This window comes from Pectinophora gossypiella, chromosome 15 (genome assembly GCF_024362695.1).
Source record: "Pectinophora gossypiella chromosome 15, ilPecGoss1.1, whole genome shotgun sequence".
Taxonomy (NCBI): Eukaryota; Metazoa; Arthropoda; class Insecta; order Lepidoptera; family Gelechiidae; genus Pectinophora; species Pectinophora gossypiella.
Window position 1 is genome coordinate 8,341,479 of NC_065418.1, and position 17,049 is coordinate 8,358,527.

General features: G+C 36.0%; 1 protein-coding gene across 1 annotated transcript in view; it reads left to right on the plus strand.

Moving 5' to 3' along the window:
• LOC126372957 (protein sprint) overlaps positions 1 to 17,049 on the plus strand; it is a 207,538-nt gene that overhangs the window by 40,934 nt on the left and 149,555 nt on the right. The window contains exon 3 of the mRNA XM_050018881.1: positions 6,229 to 6,299. Coding sequence (XP_049874838.1) covers positions 6,229 to 6,299 — 71 coding nt within the window. The remainder of the gene's footprint in view (positions 1 to 6,228; positions 6,300 to 17,049) is intronic.

Consider the following 17,049-nt stretch of genomic DNA (forward strand, 5'->3'; position numbering starts at 1 on the left):
AATAACATTAAGTAAAGGGTACCATTTGTTACGCGACAAAACGCGACAAAGCATAGGAACGCGACACTATTCGTCTACCGCGCTTATTGACGACCACCTTTTTATCTTTTCTTACTGTTGTCTGCGTATTACCTTCCTTACTTGTTTTATTCATTTTCTTCTCGTTGAGATATTGATGCTTTTATTGGAAATTTGTGTTCTATCTCAATTATATAGAAAACAGATCGATATGGCACATACAATAAAACTGGCACATACATTTTTTTTAAATCTGATAAAAAAGAATATTTTAATTATAAATAAATGGGTTCTCTATTTAGTGGTAGGTTGTCCGTCAGGTTCATCGCGCTGGAGCATTCGGCTAATTCGATTGCAAACGAACTGTACTGTGTATGTTCGTACATACTCGTATTATCATTATCATACTGTAGCGTTCGTATAGTTAGTAGCCTTATCGTCAAAAGTAACTATTAATTTTATGTAACTATTAAATACATACAACTACAACAACCTTATTTTACAACTTAGTCAAATAATACTTTTTATGCTACGTCAAAACGATATTTTTCTATTGAACTCGTACGAAAGTACTGTAAGTGTGACGTCATAAATAAAGGCTGTCAACCATCACAATCATTGTTACGTCATTCATAATTAAAACAAGTCAAAAAGAAAAATGTGATTATTTTTTGATCGTCTTATACCTTCTTTTGAAGCATTACAAAAACTGCGTCTTAGTTGTAATTTAGCAGTTCAAATGTAGTTCCGTTAGTCCTTTTCTTTTAAAGCATTACAAAAACTGCATCTTAGATGTAATTTAGCAGCTGGAATGCAGTTCAAATGTAGTTCCGTTAGTCCTTTTCTTTTAAAGCATTACAAAAACTGCATTTTAGTTGTAATTTAGCAGCTGGAATGCAGTTCAAATGTAGTTCCGTTAGTCCTTTTCTTTTAAAGCATTACAAAAACTGCATCTTAGTTGTAATTTAGCAGCTGGAATGCAGTTTAAATGTAGTTCCGTTAGTCCGCTACATATAACTGCATTAAAGGTAGAAAAAGGTTATTATATATCCCTAAACCAGAGAAGTGTTTCAGTTTGTCGGAGCGGTACTATTACAGTTGTACCGAAACGTATAATTCATAACGTGGCGGGCGCGGGCGGCGTGGTGTTGAGTCGGGGACGTGCTGTTTAATGTCCGAATTTGCATGTCATAGTATCATCTCTACTTGAAGATGTTTTTGTAATAGTTCTGGGTTCCACCGAGTACATTTATTGTTTAATTATAAATGTCCTTTAAGTTCCAAGATATCGGGCGATACGGTAACCGATAGTTATGTGTTGAACGAACTGATGTAATACGGTCATGAGTATACACTTTGAAACCATGTCACATTAACTTTTTTGACAAATAAAACCGTAAACCGTAACCGTAACCGTAAGTCTCATTAAATGTCAAATATGATAGTGCGACAGGGTTCTAAATTGGGTACATAATATTGCTCATGACTGTACATATACAAATATTGTGAAACTTTTAAAATTTAATCGATTTTCTATTTACGTGGCCGTGTAAGATTATCATTAAAACTTTGTATAATAGTGTGCAGTATCTTATTTAAGTAAGTTGTGGCATTAATTGTTATCATTTGTACTTATTATTATTATGGTTTTCCCTGTCAAATCTTCAGGTTAGGTAAACGGACCGTGCGTAAACGGGATAATGCTAATGAGATGATGGTACTTATTATTATTATCGAAACTCAAAATTTATGTGCGAACAGAACATATACTATTCCGAATGAAATATCATCGTCATGACATTAAACGGTGGAAAGAAGTAAAAAGAAATATAATAAGTGGAGTGTCTCCCCTGCCACATTCCCGGACACTTCCAAACAATTAGACTGAGCTCGTTAACTTTATGCGAATCCTGAACACTTTCCGGAGGCACTGCATTTGGAAAGTTCATAAAAAATACTGTTTATTCCGTGTCATAAAAGTATATCAAGCAGAACGTCTAATGTTATATTTTGTTGCATTGTTATATTTGATGTTCAGTATGTTATTGTTATTGTTATGTTGTTGTTGTTGTGTTATTGTTATAATTTGTTGATCTGTTACCGATTATAATCGACGAATCTACAGTGCACGGTAAAACTTTTTAAGTTTGTGATGTATGTACTAAACATGATAATGTACTTTGCAATTGTTTATAATAATAAAAAAAAAGGTAATTTTTAGAGACTGAAATTAACATCTTTTTTATTTAACATATTATAATGTGAACTTTATTAAAGGGTTCATTACTTTTGACGTTCAGTAATTTTTAGAGACTCTGAAATTAACATCTTTTCTACTTGAGATATTATAATGTAAACTTTATTAAAGGGTACTTAAGTAAGTAGGTAGTCGTTACATGAGCCATGTCAGGGGACTTCGGCGTCTCAATAGCATTGTGGATCATTCGTATACACTTTTTTATTTTTTATTATTTATTTTAGTATCTACACTTAACTGAGCTTTCTGTTAAACCAAAGAAAAAAAAGTAAAATGATCAGGATGTTTTAGTAATAAACGTAATTCCATAATTAAAAGTTAATATCCATCAATCAATACAAACATTTATAAAACAAATAACAACGGTACAAATAGGCGGCCTTATTGCTCTGAAGCAATTTATTCCAGACGACTGTCTGATCACTACGATGTCTTCAATTACCCAATTTCGTTCTGTAGTCTTACGACACTTCGTTTGTTGAATAGTAAGTAACTTATTTTATTCTGTCAATGAAAATGTAATGATCTGTTCAAAATCATTCTCGACACCAAAACGTGAAATCAATACCACATTCTCTCCTAATGATTCTCCTAAATGCATTACTTGACCTCATTCTCTGCTAAACATTTTTTGAATATTTCTCTAAACCATTTTAGACTCTAGTGCGTTCTGGTAAAGGGTATCAGTATGCAGTATTATCTTTGTGAATGTGTTTATGTTTTGGTGTCTATTGCCTAGCAACTGTTGGTGTGTTAAAGCATGCTGAAAGTCAATGACCTCTGTATATGGGCTGTACAAAAAGCTAGGGAACATTAAACCACTATGTGTACAACTTTCATTGATTGGATTTGTCCTACTTTTATGAAAGGTATAGATTCATATCGGTGACATTATGGCTATACACAAATATTAAAAGATGTTTTAAACCGCTTAGAACTTGATAGGTTCTCTACTTTCTTCTTGTTGTCGAGTTTATTACCGACCTAGTATTTAAGCAGTAAAATGCATTCACAGAAAGAAAAAGTAGAATAATAGTATTTTATGCAACAGTTGTATAAGAAGGGTCAAAAAATGCGAGTGGCGTGAGTTGCGATGTGAGCCTTGGCGAACATCGCAATAAGAGACGCCACGAGCATTTTTTGACCTAGTTATACAACGTTGCATACAATACTTTTTCTACGATGACGTAATTTTAAATGAAACAAAAATTATTCAAAGAAAAATTTTATTTATAAAAATGAAGATGTAAATTTTGAATGGTATTGTGTGATATGGTAATATTGGGTACATTGGTAGGTTTTACTGCAGTGTTGATATGTAGATCGGTATTTTGTCCAATTTATTTTCCAACGCGCGGGAAAATGGCGGCAAATGTATACTTTTTTTTTATAGTATATCTATGGCACCAAACAAAGTAAAGGTGCCAGTTTCCAGGTCAAAAAAAAAAACAACAACAATGCTTTTTTGGCGACATTATAGTACAGTTACACTTTGTAAACAATGCTTTTATAGGCCATAGAGCGTACACTTTTTCAAAGAGTTTAATTATGTATGTACTTATATTAGACTTTTTGGTTATTTAAATGCCAGATTAAAGTAGAGGAGTAGAAAAATGTTTAAAAGCAATCTACAATTACTGTTTAATTCATTACTTGAATGAGGGATTTTCCAGGCTAGGTTTCCCAAAAACTATAACGATGGCGTTGTACAGATTTAACTTGATAATTAGGTACCTATTTTCTCATCGCCAAGGTACATAATTATTCAAACATTCAAAGGCACAGGTATATTGGTATAAAAATAATTGTTGCTTGATATTTGGATTTATTTTGGTTTTAAAGTAAGATGATTCCGTGCTTCGGAGGGCACGTTAAGCCGTTGGTCCCGGCTATTAGCCGTAAAAATCACCTCCACCAACCCGCAGTGAAGCAGCGTGGTGGAGTATGCTCCATACCCCCCTCAGGTTGATTGAGGAGAGACCTGTGCCCAACAGTGGGACGTATGTAGGCTGTTTATGTTTATGTATGATATTAGGATCAGATATGGTATAGAATTATATTGCTACCTATATTGCTTCTCTTCATTTTGGTCAGAATAATAATGTATGGAAGATGTGTTGTACCTGGGTGTAATAACAAGGGTCATCATTTATACCCAAAAACAAGGATAAAACATGCATAGGTCCGTTATCCATGAAATTAGAAAGTTAAACGAAGGCAAATCTGTACAGCGCCATCTGTATATATTTTTTGGGGAACGTAGCTTGGAAAGTCCCTCAATCGAAGGGAAGATCTGGCACTTACATAAGATGATAAGGATCACGTCTATTACCCATTCATTGTACCGCAATGGCACAGTCTTAAAACACAGACAGGAACAGTCATCCTCTCTCTCTCTTTATTTAAGAGCTGCGCTCTTGTCGGTGGGGTAATCGCCATTCCTCTCTTCTTCCCGCCAAACCCTTCACCTCCTGATACAATACGACCTGCACCTTCTCTTTTATTTGTTTCATAAATGGTCTCCTAAGTCTACCCCTTCCTCTCTTCCCTCACACACATACAGTCATCCTATGACTGTTTAAAAATAAACCTTTAATTAGTTTCAAGTTTCGGTACACAGGCAACTAAAAGCGAAATGCAGCCGAGTGTCTCTTTAACACTATAGTCAAGGTAACGTAGCGTGCTAATAAAACACACCGTGTGGGAGACAGCATAACAGTAACACAGGGGAGCCGCGTCGATGGGCCGCTCCAACCGGAGATTTTTATTTGAGAAACTTTTTACACCGCCACCCCGTCTGCGCACTAAGCAAATACCTAACTCTTGTTACACATGGCTCGAAAGTTTGAAAAACATTACGCGAGCCCATTGCTCGTATGTACACAACTAAGTATATATTAAATTTCTTGGACAATTTCGAAAGAGAGTCGTATGTTGCTACCTGTAAATATTGCTTCTCTTTACTTTTAATCAGAATAATAAAATAATGGGTGGATGATCTAATTGTACTTGGGTGTAACAAAAAGAGTCATAATTTATACCCAAAAATAAAGATAATAGATGCATAATAACATTTTAGTAGTCTGGTAAGTTCCTCATTCGAGCTATAGGTATATAGCTTAAGCATGAAGTTTTTGTAAGTACTTAAATAAAATGAATGGTAGTCATACCTATTTAAATATATTTTCGTACAATAGTACTCCTGCAACTACTTAATTAAAACTAAATATTTTTTTGAGTAGGTACAGTTCGTTCATCAGCGCGCAGGATGGATATAACCTTATTAAAAGCGTACCCTAATCTCGCGGATAAACGCTAAGCAGAACCTCATTGCAGAGGTCATTTACGTAATAAATACTTAAAAAAATATTTTTGGCAGAGTTCACTGACCGTCAAGGCAATGTGTCAAACATTAACAAATACCTAAGCCTGGCGGCTGCGGTGAACGAGGTTTAACTCATTTCCCGAACAACGATTCCAATATGTCGGACCTCGAGGGTGAATAGAAATCGAACATTCGACGATGTTCGAATAATGCCGGATTATGCAAAATTACCATGAAATTCGGAGGTACCAACTTGACAAGTGAAATGTTCCAGATTAAAAAATACCGGTTGATGACCCTTGTTCTGTTAACGTATTTTGAAGATGGTGCTCGTGTTAGAACTTTCATTACTTCAATAAAGTAAAAATAACAAATGATGCTGTCAAGTCTAACATTCGGCTTGACATGGGTCCAACTGAAGTCACAACGTGGTTTAACTACAAAATTACATTCCAATATTTACCCACAGAGGTACCGAAACCACCTGGACTTTCTGTACATGAGGTTGGCGTTCTGTTCAACTGTTTTAGTCTATGGTAAAACGAAAGAATGTACTACACTTTTTACAACTTACCTATTTTTTACTATCTACTGTATTATAAACTAACTTCCCCTAATTTTTTTTCAGTTGCTGAATACCCTGTCCACTGACTTGGAAGAAATGCTGAATGAGCTCTGCGATGACGGCATTTCTGACAGGTAAAGTAAAAAAATGTTAAAAAGCACCCGTATATCACCATCTGTTGTATAGCTTCGTATAATCTGCAGACATATAATAAAAAGGTTGGCAGCCACTGTCCGCAAAGGGGATTATCCAGGACCACATGGTCACTGAAATTCAATTATACTGTTCCATTTCCATTCGTACTCCATTCGAAGCCTGATAGGATTTTTATTACCTTTGTTGTTTGCTGATGCGCTTTTCAACTTGAAAAAAACCTTCGACATATTCTGTACCTACCTACATCGAAATTGTTGTCGCAGCATTTTTGTTCTAGAATATTCAGGTATTTTTGCGCGCTAGGCAACCATTATGTAAATCCGAAGCGCGATGAAACGAATATTTCACGTATACGCAGCGTTCGCACCTCGCGAGAATAAAATACACCTACTACGCAGATTTTTCGTATAAAAATCCTCACAAAAAGACCCCAACACCATCGCATTATGCGACGGCGTGAGATTATCATAAACGTGTAATGTACGTCATTCGGTAAACCAAATAGCCGAATCCCTCCCTTGCATTTCGCGCCTGCATACATTTGTGGACAGATTTACACTAAATCAATAAAGTACTGTGCGTAGAGTTCTCAAATATACTACAATCCTTATTACGTTTATAACCTTTTCCGTTGGACAGAATTAATGTAAAGTTAACTTATTTACTCAGGACAAGGGCCAGGAACTCATCGACAGTTAATACTTGATCCCATTTATTTATTAAACACAAAAGCTGTAGGTGCGTGTATTTACGTAAGCATTGTCTGAAAAGCCGAGCCGTCAAATACATCACATGTCCAAAGCAGAAGCCTGAACTTCCGAACAAAGCATTATGAATAATGAAACACCGCAGTACAAAGCTGTACTACCCTTCGTGTACGTAGACACTCAAAATTTGCGGTGGGGTGTCCCCTTGAAAAAAAAAAAAAACGACCGCGCAAAGTGTTTTTTACGACTTTAATACGGGTTTATTAAAATATTTAAAGCGGAACTTTAGCGGGAATTTCCCAAAAGACATCGTGAAAGGTCCCCGGTGCGGATATAGAAGTTTCAGCTATGAGGTGTGGGATGATAAATTAAAACGCGTCGCCGCCCGCCCCGCCGCCGTCGACGTCGGCAACATTTTTTGCTCGTCAACCGGAGTTTTGCTTTAATCACAAAAATTACTTCGTAATTTATTTACTTAACAACTTGACGAACTTCCTGATTGTATTATCTGAGCCGATTAAAGCGTTTTTTCTGTTTTGTATGAACCCTGACAATCAATGTTTACGTAACGATGCATAACATTTATGATTTAGTCATTTTATCGGACACAGCCAAAAATAAGCTGTTTTTTTCTTCTTTATATTTATACCCCGACTTTATAAGTATTTATAAAAGAACTAAAATTGTGAAAAGCAGAATCCCTTCCAAATTACTTTTAAAAGTCAAAGGACAATAGGACGTAATTGTCGTTGGCGTGAAATTGTCTAGCAACGCTGAATGGCCTATTACACTCAGGCCCTTGGCTGCTTTTGGCAATGTCCTATTCAGTCTGAGAAATTGTGATTTAAGACTTCCTCAAGACGATAGCTAGACTGAGATAGAATATGTAATTAAGTTATGGTTTCTAGGAATAATTTAATAATGAATTCCAGCTAGACAACTAAATCCTTAAGCTACTCGTCGGAATCCTACTAAGTAAATTAGTTGTACCTACTTTGACAACTTTATTTTCTAAGAATATTATATATTTAATGTAATTAGACGAGTCATTATCATAATATATAACATAATAACCGGTAAATTTATAGTATCGGTTTTTTTTCGGAACTGATGAAATAGTTTCGTTCAAAATTCAACTAAAACTAATAAGTATTTTATTAAAAGTGGTGAACATTTTCCAGTATACATATTATTTCTATATACTTATCGTTTAATATCTTTCCCGAGGTTATGTTTGTCTAGAATCCAATCTACGTCTTAAGACATTTCTTCATAATTGTCTGCAAGAAACATCGTCCTGTGCAAGTTTGCGTTTTACGAAACGTTTATTACTTTGGGAGCAAGTCTCTCAGGTAACATCTCAAAGGAAATATTAAATGCAGTTTCATTTTACGTTTCATGCTCTTCGCAAGTTTAAATTGACCTTGAGAAGTCTGAAGATGCAATTACAACAAGTAAATTCAAGAAAGAAATTTAAATTGCGTCTGTGAGAAGAAGAATTGGCTAAAGTATGTTTGTGAGCTTTGATGCGATATTAATTTCATTTTTTGGACTCCTGTATTATATTATAAAATGAGATTTTCAACTGTCGTTTGTAGACAAAGGAGTTTTAGTAAGTGCGCTTACAGACCAGAGACGGTTGTGTCAACGACGTCGTCGACATGGGGCGATCATCGTCGTTGGTCTGTAAGCGCACTTACTGAAACTTATCTAAAAACTAGAGTTGAAGTAATACTTCCTGCAGACCGTAACTTACCGTTACGTACGGTCACGAGTCCTAATACGAATACACTTTGCAACCATGTCACATTAACTTTTTTGACAATTTAAACCGTAAGCCTCATTAAATGTCAAATAGGATAGTGCGACAGGGTTCTAAAGTGGGTAAGTACATGATATTGCTCATGACTGTACACGTACGAAGGGTACGTCCTAGTAAATGTCGTTACCTACGTGATGAATACACGACCTTTATACCATGTAACAAAATATGACATAGGACTTTGTAGAGGTAGGTAAAGTTGTATAGTATTTACAAAAACATCCACTCTTCGCCAGTTATGTTTCAGTTCCATATAATAGAGGGCGAACCTATTTTCATTAACCGGGCATAAAATCCTGAAAACCATGTGATACGAATTTAAACTCTTAGAGCCAAATTCAGTGGCTTGAAAGTCCGAACTGAGACTCCAACCCAGTCTTTCTCTGTCCCTTTTACCACCATATACTTAGATCGGACACAAAACTTAGATACGGCCTGCAAACTTGCTAGTACCAATTGGAATCACCGTGCGTTTAGATACTCCATTTCGATTCAAAAAATTTAAGACAGATTGTCTCTACATTTCCATTATTTTATTGCACAATTGGCATTTCCTCATTTTTCCTTACTTATTATTTGAATCATTTTGTTCGTTTTTTCAATGACCCTGTGCAGTAGGTACTATATTGAAAGCGAACCTATTCCCGGGTCTTTTGTCCGGGCAGACGTTGCGGGCCTTTTGTGGTTTTGAGCCACGCTGCGACTGCGCTGCGCTTTTACTTCTTAGGCTTTACGTCCCCTTTTGTAATCACTCGAAATAGGGCTGTGGTTCGGTTTAAAAGTATATCGATTAATGCATCGTTTATGATGGAAAAATCCTTTTTCTACGTTCAGTCATAAAGATGGGAACAATTGTAAGTAAATATCTAAATTTTCAAAACGCAAAATTTGTTTACACTAAACAGTAGCCTGTTATTGGTAGATTTATCAGGAAAAATCTATTTTTTAAAATGAAAATTCAATTTTTTATTTCTTAATTACGTTTTAAGTTCTAAAAAATCTTTTAAACTTTTACGGTTTGCATTTATTTGCAACCATACAAAACGTTACATAAAAATAAAATTAGAATTATTTTTGTGGTAGGTACATAATTATAAAACACTTAATAATCATTTTATAATTAAGTACAAATCATGCACTAGAAGTCAATGTGTTGTGTATACACTTTTACTTTTTCTATCTATCGACAGTCATAAATACACCACGCCCACCTCTGATGAAAATAGTACTTTTGAGTGATTGCAAGCGAACTTCACAAACAATGGCCGGCAAGTCAATCTCTATGTACCCGTACCTATAGTTTAGTGTGTTTTACACTCCAGCGCACTATGTTTACCCTGTGGTGTATTTTATACACAAATATTGTTTTAGTTGTGCGATTATTTGCAATCTGTCTCTGGGATACTTTTTGAATATCAAGTTTTCCTCGAAAACACTTTGTAGAAAAAGTAATTTAAGTACTTCATATTTTTCAATAAGTGTTAATATATCTAATTCTAAATATTAATTACTTATATTATGTTATTACTTTTTAATAATGTTAGTTTACTGTGTAATTTTAAATTTACTTTATTTTTAAATGCTTTCCCTTAATTGTATAAGTTATGTACGCCGCAATTATCATAAAATATTAGTCACAATACCGTAACATAGAGATGTAAAAATGTTATAATGTGGCTGTAAGTACTTTATAAATAAATAAACTTTGAAATGAACTCAGGGAAACCTCTTCTTCGATCAGTAGACATTTTATTTTGTAGACTTATTGTCTCTTTTCTGAGTTCTTTTTATCATTTTGCTAGTCTAGGGGTACCTCGCATCGAAGTTATGGATACTTGAAGTATATTCTCCATTATCTTGTAGCCTCCTGCCGCAGCAACATATCGCCAGGCTATTTGGCTGAAACACTCGATACGTGGTTTATTCTTTAGTAAATTTACAGGGTCGACCATAAACATATCTCTCTATTAAATTCTCAATATCTGTATCGAGCTGGCTGCTCGAACTATCAATGTTTATGGGGCCCTGGTGCAGCTAGCCTAGATCGATACTAACTGAACAGTTTACAGAGTAACTACCAAACGCTTGTGGACTTATTCCTGGCTGAATTGCCAACCATTTATGGACGCTATCTGAAAATTAGGTTCATAAACAGTTCACTAAAGATGGTAGACATATCATAACTTAAGCTTACAATTATATTCCAATTGGTGTAGTCAGAGGTACATACGTCACAAAATAAACTAAGTACGCACATCTTACCGAGCTTTCTTAAAGACCAACGTGATGGGGTATATCGTATACCGTATCGTGATAATAACGACCTCCGTGGTCCAGTGATTGAGTGTTGGGCTCACGATCCGGAGGTCCTGGGTTCGATTCCTGGTGGGGACATATCACAATAATTACTTTGTGGTCCCTAGTTTGGTTAGGACATTACAGGCTGATCACCTGATTGACGATCCGTGCTTCGGAAGGCACGTTAAGCCATTGGTCCTGGTTACTACTTACTGATGTAATGTCAGTGGCCTTTGGCGGCTCAATAGTAACCATGACACCAGGGTTGATCAGGTTGGTACTCCACCTCACAACCCAGACGATAGAAGAAGATGATAATATTATTATTTAATAAAACTAATGACAAGTCGATAAAATAATCTGTCTCGTAACAATAGTTTGACGTATGATTACACTCGCACAGTTGCATCATTTCTTCCAGACTTTTTGCCCACTAGGGGAGAGCAGTAGGCAATAATTATTTCCAAATTAACCGACGCTAGGGTAACCGCCGGGTGCGCTAAATTAAATCGAATGACGCGCGGGATGGACAACGATTGGCCGCCCACCCTAATGACGCCATCAAACTCTATGGCAAAAATGTGTTGCAAACTGCGTTACGGGAACCTTATGCTAATATTTTAGCTAAAAGTGTTTCATTTATAGTCAGTGTAACGTCGAATTTGTATAAATGATGTGTTTTAATTAAAGAGGGTCTAGATAGATGAAATTAAAATAAATAATATTAAAATGCCAGTATTTTTTTTTGTTAGGTAATCTTGGGGGTTAATTGTAGCTATTAACTAAAAAAATGAGTTTGTAAACGGTGATTGAACAAAACGATACTCAATCAATCAAAAAGAATATAAGCTTTAGTTTACTTACAAAAGAGCCCACTTTGATAAAACAGTCTATCTATTCTAACTTCAGTCCGGAACAGTGGCCGCATTGGCACCATTCATAATCAAATAGCCGAAGTAAGGAATATTTTTATTTCCTCAATAAAAATAGTGGGTTGTTAGCGTCGTCAGTAAAGTGTTGCCAGCTATTACAGCGGCAAAGACAACGGGGCCATAACTATAACGATAACATTTGTCTACGCGTCTGCGCCAACTTGTTTGTGCATCAGGGACAGATCCAGGAGGGTGTAGTACCCCTGTCCTGTGTTGCTAGGTGGACAAATACATAAAGATTTACTAGATCTGTGATGCGGTATAATGAACTGTTTAATAAAGTTATATAAGTAAAAATATAAATACTAATCTAATCTAGCCTACAAGATCCCACTGCTGGGCAAAGGCCGGAATACGCACAGGACCGCGAAAAATCGAAAAATATATATAAGTATCAATATTTCCCTTGTGTTTCCGTTTGTATTCCGGAGTTCCTACGCTTATATTTTTAGAAAGCCTATTCAATCAGTGACAACTATAAACTGGTCTCATTGTGGTAGTCGATGTCGTAGGATATGTCACGGTTCGCTCTCCTACTATTACCTATCTAACCTAAGTTCATTGACATGTCAGATTACTAGTTTTCCCTTAAGACGGTATGGTTTAAAGCTTATCGTACCGGCCGAAGCACGAAATCTAATGTCCGTATAATCTACGAAAATAGTTTGCCACTTTTGCATTTATACATGGGGCGCCTAATACTAAGTTCGCTTAGTACCAGGGCTCAAATTTCTAGTTACGGCAACGTTGTTGACTATGGAGAAGCCAATTCCTGTACACCCTGCCACCTTAAACATCCCCACGGAAAACTTGAGTCCGCGCCAATTTCAATCGTACATATAACTAAATAAAGCCACAAGTCTAATTAGATAAATGAAAATATAAGTTGGTTAGGAAATATTAGCCTCTCTATGGATAGAGATTTTGGAATTCTCAAATCGTGTCGGGTTGTTGTTTGGATTGGGTAGGATCGTTATGTTAGTTGGGGACCTATTTAACTTTGACTATTGATGTCACTGTAAAACCATTGACAAAGTTTTGATCGAATTTTCCGAGTTACTATTCGAATACCGCCGTTATTTTGGATATAGATTATTAGTAGGATGGTTTCATAATGTGATCCTGTAGATGAATGTCCGGTACCTACTTCGTATATTTATTTATTTTTATTTGTTAGGTACATAAACAGGCCATTTCAACCCCCCTTTACAAGAGTAAATGCGCAAATGTAATTTTTACAATATTGCTTTCTTAGATGATTGCTTCGATGTGGCCATTTTAACCCCCCAGATCTAATCTAATATCCACAATAGTGCACACAACATAACTAAATAACAACAACTATAGTGAAAAACGACTACTTCAATGTTATACTAAAGTATAAAAAGCCAATTTTTGATATCACAAAAATGGATGAACACAGGAAAAAGAGAGAAACAAAAGATTAGTAAGTAGATAATTACTCGATTCTATGATTATATAAAATATAAATAAAAATGATTCCCTATAAATATAGATTTGTCGAAATTATGCGACCGTTGCGCTAATTGTGCTGAATTTCGTTTATTCTAATGAATAGTCTCTGAAATAGTATTCACATTTTTTCCATATTCGTCGCTTTGCAATCACGTTGTTCTAAGGGGAACCACGGCAAGGTGGGTAGGTACATAGTTCATCTTGCGATGGATGTACCTCTTACTACCCCAATTGGGATATAAAGTCGTGAGCTTATGTGTTTTTATAAATATGCACATAAGAAAACAGTTTAGAGTTATAAATAACAGATTGTTTGTCAAGTTAAGCTCGCGAGCAGAAAGAATAACCGAGATATTTTTACGCTTGCTAAGTAAATCCCGAAATAATCTACGTTTTTATCTTTATGCGAGAAATATTGGGGCAATATATAAAATGTTAAGACAAAAAGTACTCCCTCCAATGTGAATGAACAGATGTGTTTGAATAATTACCCCGGCTATATCGCGCGCCGCCTACAGGGATTGGGAAGATGTTTTTTGTAAGGATTTATTAAAAGAAAAAATGCCTATAAGAGTAAGCTGTACCTTACTGGAAATGTAAAGATCAGGCGGTTTTAAATAAGGAAATGTTTCTTAATTTATAATATTTCTTTTGATGCAATTTGGTCTTCTTCTTCTATCGTGTGCGTTGTGAGTACACTAGAAAGTACGAGTAGTAACCGGGACCAACGGCTTAACATGCCTTCGGAAGCACGGATCATCTTACTTTTAAATTTTTAAATCCCTTTTACTTTTAAATCCCGAAATAATCTAAAAATAAAATAAAAAATAAATTTATTGCCAGTAACAATTTCTCGCATAAATGATTAGGTGATCAGCCTGCAATGTCCTAACCAAACTAGGCCCTAGTTCGGTAAGAACGTTAAGCCGTAGGTCCCGGTTACTACTTACTGATGTAAGTAGTAGTCGTTACATGAGCCATGCCAGGGGCCTTTGGCGGCTCAATAGTAACCCTGCCACCAGGATTAATGACGTTGGTACTCCACCTCACACACGACCCACACGATAGAAGAAGTTAAGTAAGTAATAGAGTTGATAATAAGGTGAGTGGGCATCAATGGTACCACGGTTCGGGTGGAGAGATGTATTTCCGTGAACCACCCTGAGGCTTTGCGGTCAGTGACACCGCTCACGCATCACGCTCTAAACACGATTAACGATCTGTGATTAGGGTTGTTACAGATGGGGAATAACGTTCAAAAAAATTAAGGTGCATTTTTAACTCCCGGAATATTACTAGAAGATATAAATAGTAAAATTAAAAGTGAGCGGTTCTAAATTCAAAGTGAGGGACACTGAGAATTGTTTGTGCTGTTTGTTTATTAGGTGAAGTTGATAGATTTGAGGTGATGCGATGATGGAAGCCATCGGTACGGCAATGCAGGACGGAAGGGGCAAGTCACAGGGACTGTAACCTGGAACCTGACAGAGGGCAGCAGTTACTGTCAGTACTATTCAGAGGCGGAGGACAGGAGTCCTAGTATGGCTTTGTAATAGACTACTCTGGGCGCCATCCCACTTGCGTCAGACAGAGTACTGCGGGGCGGAAGGCAAGAGGGAAACCACTGCCCTATTTTTCCCTAAAAAGTAGCATGGAGGAAAATGCTACACCGACAAGAACGTGGCTCTTAAATTGATGATGAGATAGATTTGGTCTACTTCAACCCGATATCGTCCCCGCCGGCGTGGTCGACGATTTCATTGAATAATTATGAATTGTTCCAAATATAAGCTCTCTCGTACGACGCCCTGAGCCGAGGTTGCGCTCAACTGGGCACTATCAGTCCTGTTGTCTTATTTTTTATACCGGATAAGAGCCCTCAACCCTCCCCATTTGTCCGACCAAGTAGTTTGTACCACCTGAGGCAAACCAATAAAACGTCAAAAAACCTTATACATATTTGATTGTTTGACAATTGTCTAGTATTAGATTGTTTCAAGTTACTTGAGTCGACTTTAATGATGTGTGCAGATATCCTTCCTTTAGAAGATGTGATACCTACTGTAGATAATGCCGGCCAAGTAGTTAAATCTACAATAAGTCACGTCAAAAAAAATTTACATAATGTTATTTTTGTAGCGAAATTACTACTGCAACACATTTCTATATACCTACCTAAATTTGCAATAAATGAACGCACGCAGAGTTATATGAAAATAGGACTAGTTGCCAACCCTATTAGCATTTAGATGAGGCTAATGCAAAAAGCTTGTGGCCTGAGGCTAGTGGTGGTTTTGGACCCACACTGTTTAGTGCATTGAGTAACGTAATTTGAACTAAATTAAAACCTTATTTCGTTGACTCAGAGGGTATGTACAGCTTTACTATTCATTTGTTGATTCATCTAATTCTAGAGCGTAGCAAGTATTTACATATTTGCTAATATAAGTACTGATCATTGTATTTTTTTAAATAATTACCTAAATTTCAAGAGTAGAGAATATAACCGCTTTATAGACAATTCTATTTTCAAATTTTGACCGTATCAAGTAATATGACGTAGAAAATGCTTAAAGTTTTGCTCATTGGAAATAAGCGTCATAACGAAAAGTCTAACTTGCCTAAAAACTTACTTCAAAAAAAGTGACCACCGAAATTACACTCTCATACAACCCAAGGCTTAAATTTCCATGAAATATTCACATGTAACCGCGTCCCTGTTTACGCGAGACGCCCAAACACTTTTCCCTATAAAAAGTCCATTAAGGTGTGTTTACAAGAGTGAATTTAAAACTCATCGTGGCACGTAAAGGTAAGTGTATCCCAACTTCCCGAGCGATATTATTATTTCATACCGCCGTAGATGGCCATTAGCATAAAATATCCAATGTACACTCCACCTAAATTGTTGGGGAAAAGGAAAACAGAGACGCTTAGGTATATGCTCTTTGGACGGACGTAAATGCGGGTAGGCGGAGAATTTTGTAGTGAATTTCATATAAAATTTTCATATATGGAAAGTACGAATACTTTTCCAATAAACAGGCAGTTTTTCACGTTTGCTTTGAGTAAGGAAAGAGTTACTCTACGCAACTTTGTACAAAAGAAACAAAAGTCGTTGCAAGTTAAGTAATTTTTCATTCTTACTTCTCACTAATAACTTTCACTTCGCATCGCTCAAGGAATCATTACATCAAATAAGATAAGTATAATGGTTTTAATTGTGGTATATGTATATGGGATGGATGTAATAAGCTATACAAACAATATGCACATAATAATGCTGACCTACAATAGTACCTAATAATATGATTTGAATATAAAATTGACATTAAAATAAACAAATTACTACCAGTTTGTGTAGTAGACACTAAAATTGGTTGTTTTATAATCTAGCAACACCGCGGCTCTTTCTACCCTACCCATTGACCATGATAGCGTCGGGAGCATTGTCATAACAATTAATTAAGTAATTACAGTCCATTTTGTTATA